Source organism: Carettochelys insculpta, chromosome 23 (assembly GCF_033958435.1).
Source record: "Carettochelys insculpta isolate YL-2023 chromosome 23, ASM3395843v1, whole genome shotgun sequence".
Lineage (NCBI taxonomy): Eukaryota > Metazoa > Chordata > Testudines > Carettochelyidae > Carettochelys > Carettochelys insculpta.
In genome coordinates, this window is record NC_134159.1 from 22,169,479 (window position 1) to 22,172,046 (window position 2,568).

General features: G+C 65.5%; 1 protein-coding gene across 1 annotated transcript; it reads right to left on the bottom strand.

Moving 5' to 3' along the window:
• Window positions 1-336: 336 nt before the first annotated feature.
• On the bottom strand, window positions 337-1,833 carry HES2 (hes family bHLH transcription factor 2). Its single transcript, XM_074975869.1, has 4 exons — window positions 1,733-1,833; window positions 1,560-1,655; window positions 1,397-1,490; window positions 337-882 (listed from the first exon to the last, which is right to left on the bottom strand). Exons 1-4 carry the CDS (start codon window positions 1,826-1,828, stop codon window positions 596-598), a joined length of 573 nt encoding a protein of 190 aa, XP_074831970.1. The 5' UTR covers window positions 1,829-1,833; the 3' UTR covers window positions 337-595.
• Between the last annotated feature and the right edge of the window lie 735 nt (window positions 1,834-2,568).

Here is a 2,568-nt window from a genome sequence, read left to right on the forward strand (position 1 = left end):
CCCAGAAGGCAATGGGCCACGGGCCCATGCCTCATCTGCTTGGCTGAGTGTCAGGGAATGGCCATCTTCACAGCAGCAGCTACACGCTCCCTGTGCCCCCACACCAGCCTGCTCCCCTTCTGCCACACACCTGAATGTCAGACCCCCCCAGGGACTAAGGGCAATGCAGGATCTAGGCCTGGGGCTGTCCCTGCATGGGGCAAAAGCACCCCCAGCTGGCCAGCAGTGTGGGCACAGCACTGCTGGCTCAGGCCCTGGCAGCACACCACCATGCACACCAGGCTGCTTCTGTCAGAACCTTTTATTTGTATGAAAATAAAGAGGGTCACGTTCAACTCTAGAGACTCAGGAGCAAGGGCCCATCCTCCTCTGGCCCCCAGGCATAAGCCAAGGAGACAGCCCTTTGGGTTTCCCAGGTCCCACTTCACCTGCGGCTCTGCCCCCTGCCCCGGCCCATGTGCTGGGCTGCACGGGCCCAGGCGGGACTCCAGCAGGGGCTGTCCGCAACACTTACATGGGGCGACCAACGTACAAATAAATAGCTGGGCTCTCCTATGTACAGGCTATGTACAGCGAGGGGGTGCAGTCTGCCGCTCTACCACGGCCGCCAGAGTTTGCAGCTCAGGTTTGCAGGTGCGGGGTGAGTGGGTGAAGCCTCCTGCAGCCCCCTGGCTGGGCTGACTGGCACTGCCCTCTGCCAGGCTGGACACGAGTCTGTGGGGCTGCTGCAGTCCTGGAAACCACTGGGCTGAGTGCTAGTCCTTTGCAGGTGCTGCAGCAGGCGGCTGCAGGTGTCTCGACCTAGGAAGTGGGACTTTGACAGCAGGCTGGTGAGGCGGGACAGGCAGGCTCGGTACCCTTCGTGGTAACTCTCGGCAGGGTCTGAAGGAGAGAGACAAGTCAGTGCTCAGCCACGGAGCCAGGGCTGCCTTGGCTGTGGGGCTCGGCAAGCCCTGGCAGGGAAAAGTGCAATGGCTCACAGGGAGTATGCCAGCCCCAGGGCAAAGGAATCTGACCGTGGCAATGGATAAGTGAAGGGGGACTCTGATGGTCTGGCGGGGCAGGCCCGCCTATGGGGTGGCATAGGGGGCAATTGCCCAATGGGTCAGATGATTCAGAAGAGCCCTGCCTCCCAGTCCTGCCGTGGTGGCGGTGGCTAGGAGCCTGGGCCCGTTCACATGCCCAGGCAGGAGGGAGACGGGGAGCAGGCCAGGTGGAAGAGGTTGGAAGAGGCGCCCACAAATGCAGCCAGTGTGGGGCACAGTAAGGCCAAAGGTCTGGTGGACCACATCTGCCAGCATGGGGGGACCGGGAGGGACAGGCTGGTTGTTCTGCCGGGGGCCCCCAGTCGCTGCGGGGGGGCCGGGCTGGGACCCGCGGGAAGGGTGGCACTCACCTGGGGCTGAGGGGCAGGGGCCGGGGATCTCCTTGAGGAACTGCACGGTCATCTCCAGAATATCCGCCTTCTCCAGCTTGGAACAGCGCGAGCTCTGCGGGGAGGGACGGGTTAGCAGGGGCCGGCGGGGGAGCGGGGCGCGGGGCGGGGCGGCGGTACTTACGCCTTTGCCGATGAGCGGCAGGATGAGGGTCTTCAGCTGGTTGAGACTCTCGTTGATGCGGGCGCGCCTGCGCTTCTCCAGCAGCGGCTTGAGGCTCTGCGGGCACACAAGGGCACGGGTCAGTCCCAGCGGCGCTGGGGGCCCGGGGCGGGGGCGGGGTGCCCCTCGCTCACCTTCCGCAGCTCGGCTGCCTCCGCGCGGCTGCTGTGCGCCCCCGACTGGGGCCGGCAGGTGCGCGCCGCATCGGGCGCTGCGCTGCGCGGGGCCATGCGGGCGCTGCCGGCACTCAGGCAGCTCGGGCCGGGCGGAGCTGCGAGAGGCGGATGGCGCTGCCAGCCCCGGCCAGGGCTTTTATGAAGCCGCCCTGCTGGGGCCCGCCTCCCGCCTTTGCTCGGGGCCGGCTCCGGCGAAGCGCGGCGGTAACAGCTCCAGCTGCCGGGCGCTCCCGGAACCCGGCGGCCGCGCCTTGGCTCCCGGCCCACCGGGGCTGTGGAGCAGGGCCAGGGACCGCGCTGGGCGGCCTGTCCTGCCCGCCCCTCCGCCGCACTCAGAAAGCGCACGCACAACCCAACAACGGCACACATACGTCCGCGCACCCACCACACAACCGCACACACACACACACTTCCGCACACCCACCACACAACCACACACACGTCCGCACTCCCACCACACAACCGCACACACGCACACTTCCGCACACCAACCACACAACCACACACACACACTTCCGCACACCCACCACACAACCGCACACCAATCACACAACCACACACACACACTTCCGTACACCCACCACACAACCTCACACACACACACATGTCCGCACTCCCACCACACAACCTCACACACACACACACGTCCGCACTCCCACCACACAACCGCACACACACACACTTCCGCACACCAACCACACAACCACACACACACACACTTCCACACACCCACCACACAACCGCACACACACACATCCGCACACCCACCAAACCCACACAACCACCCCCACACA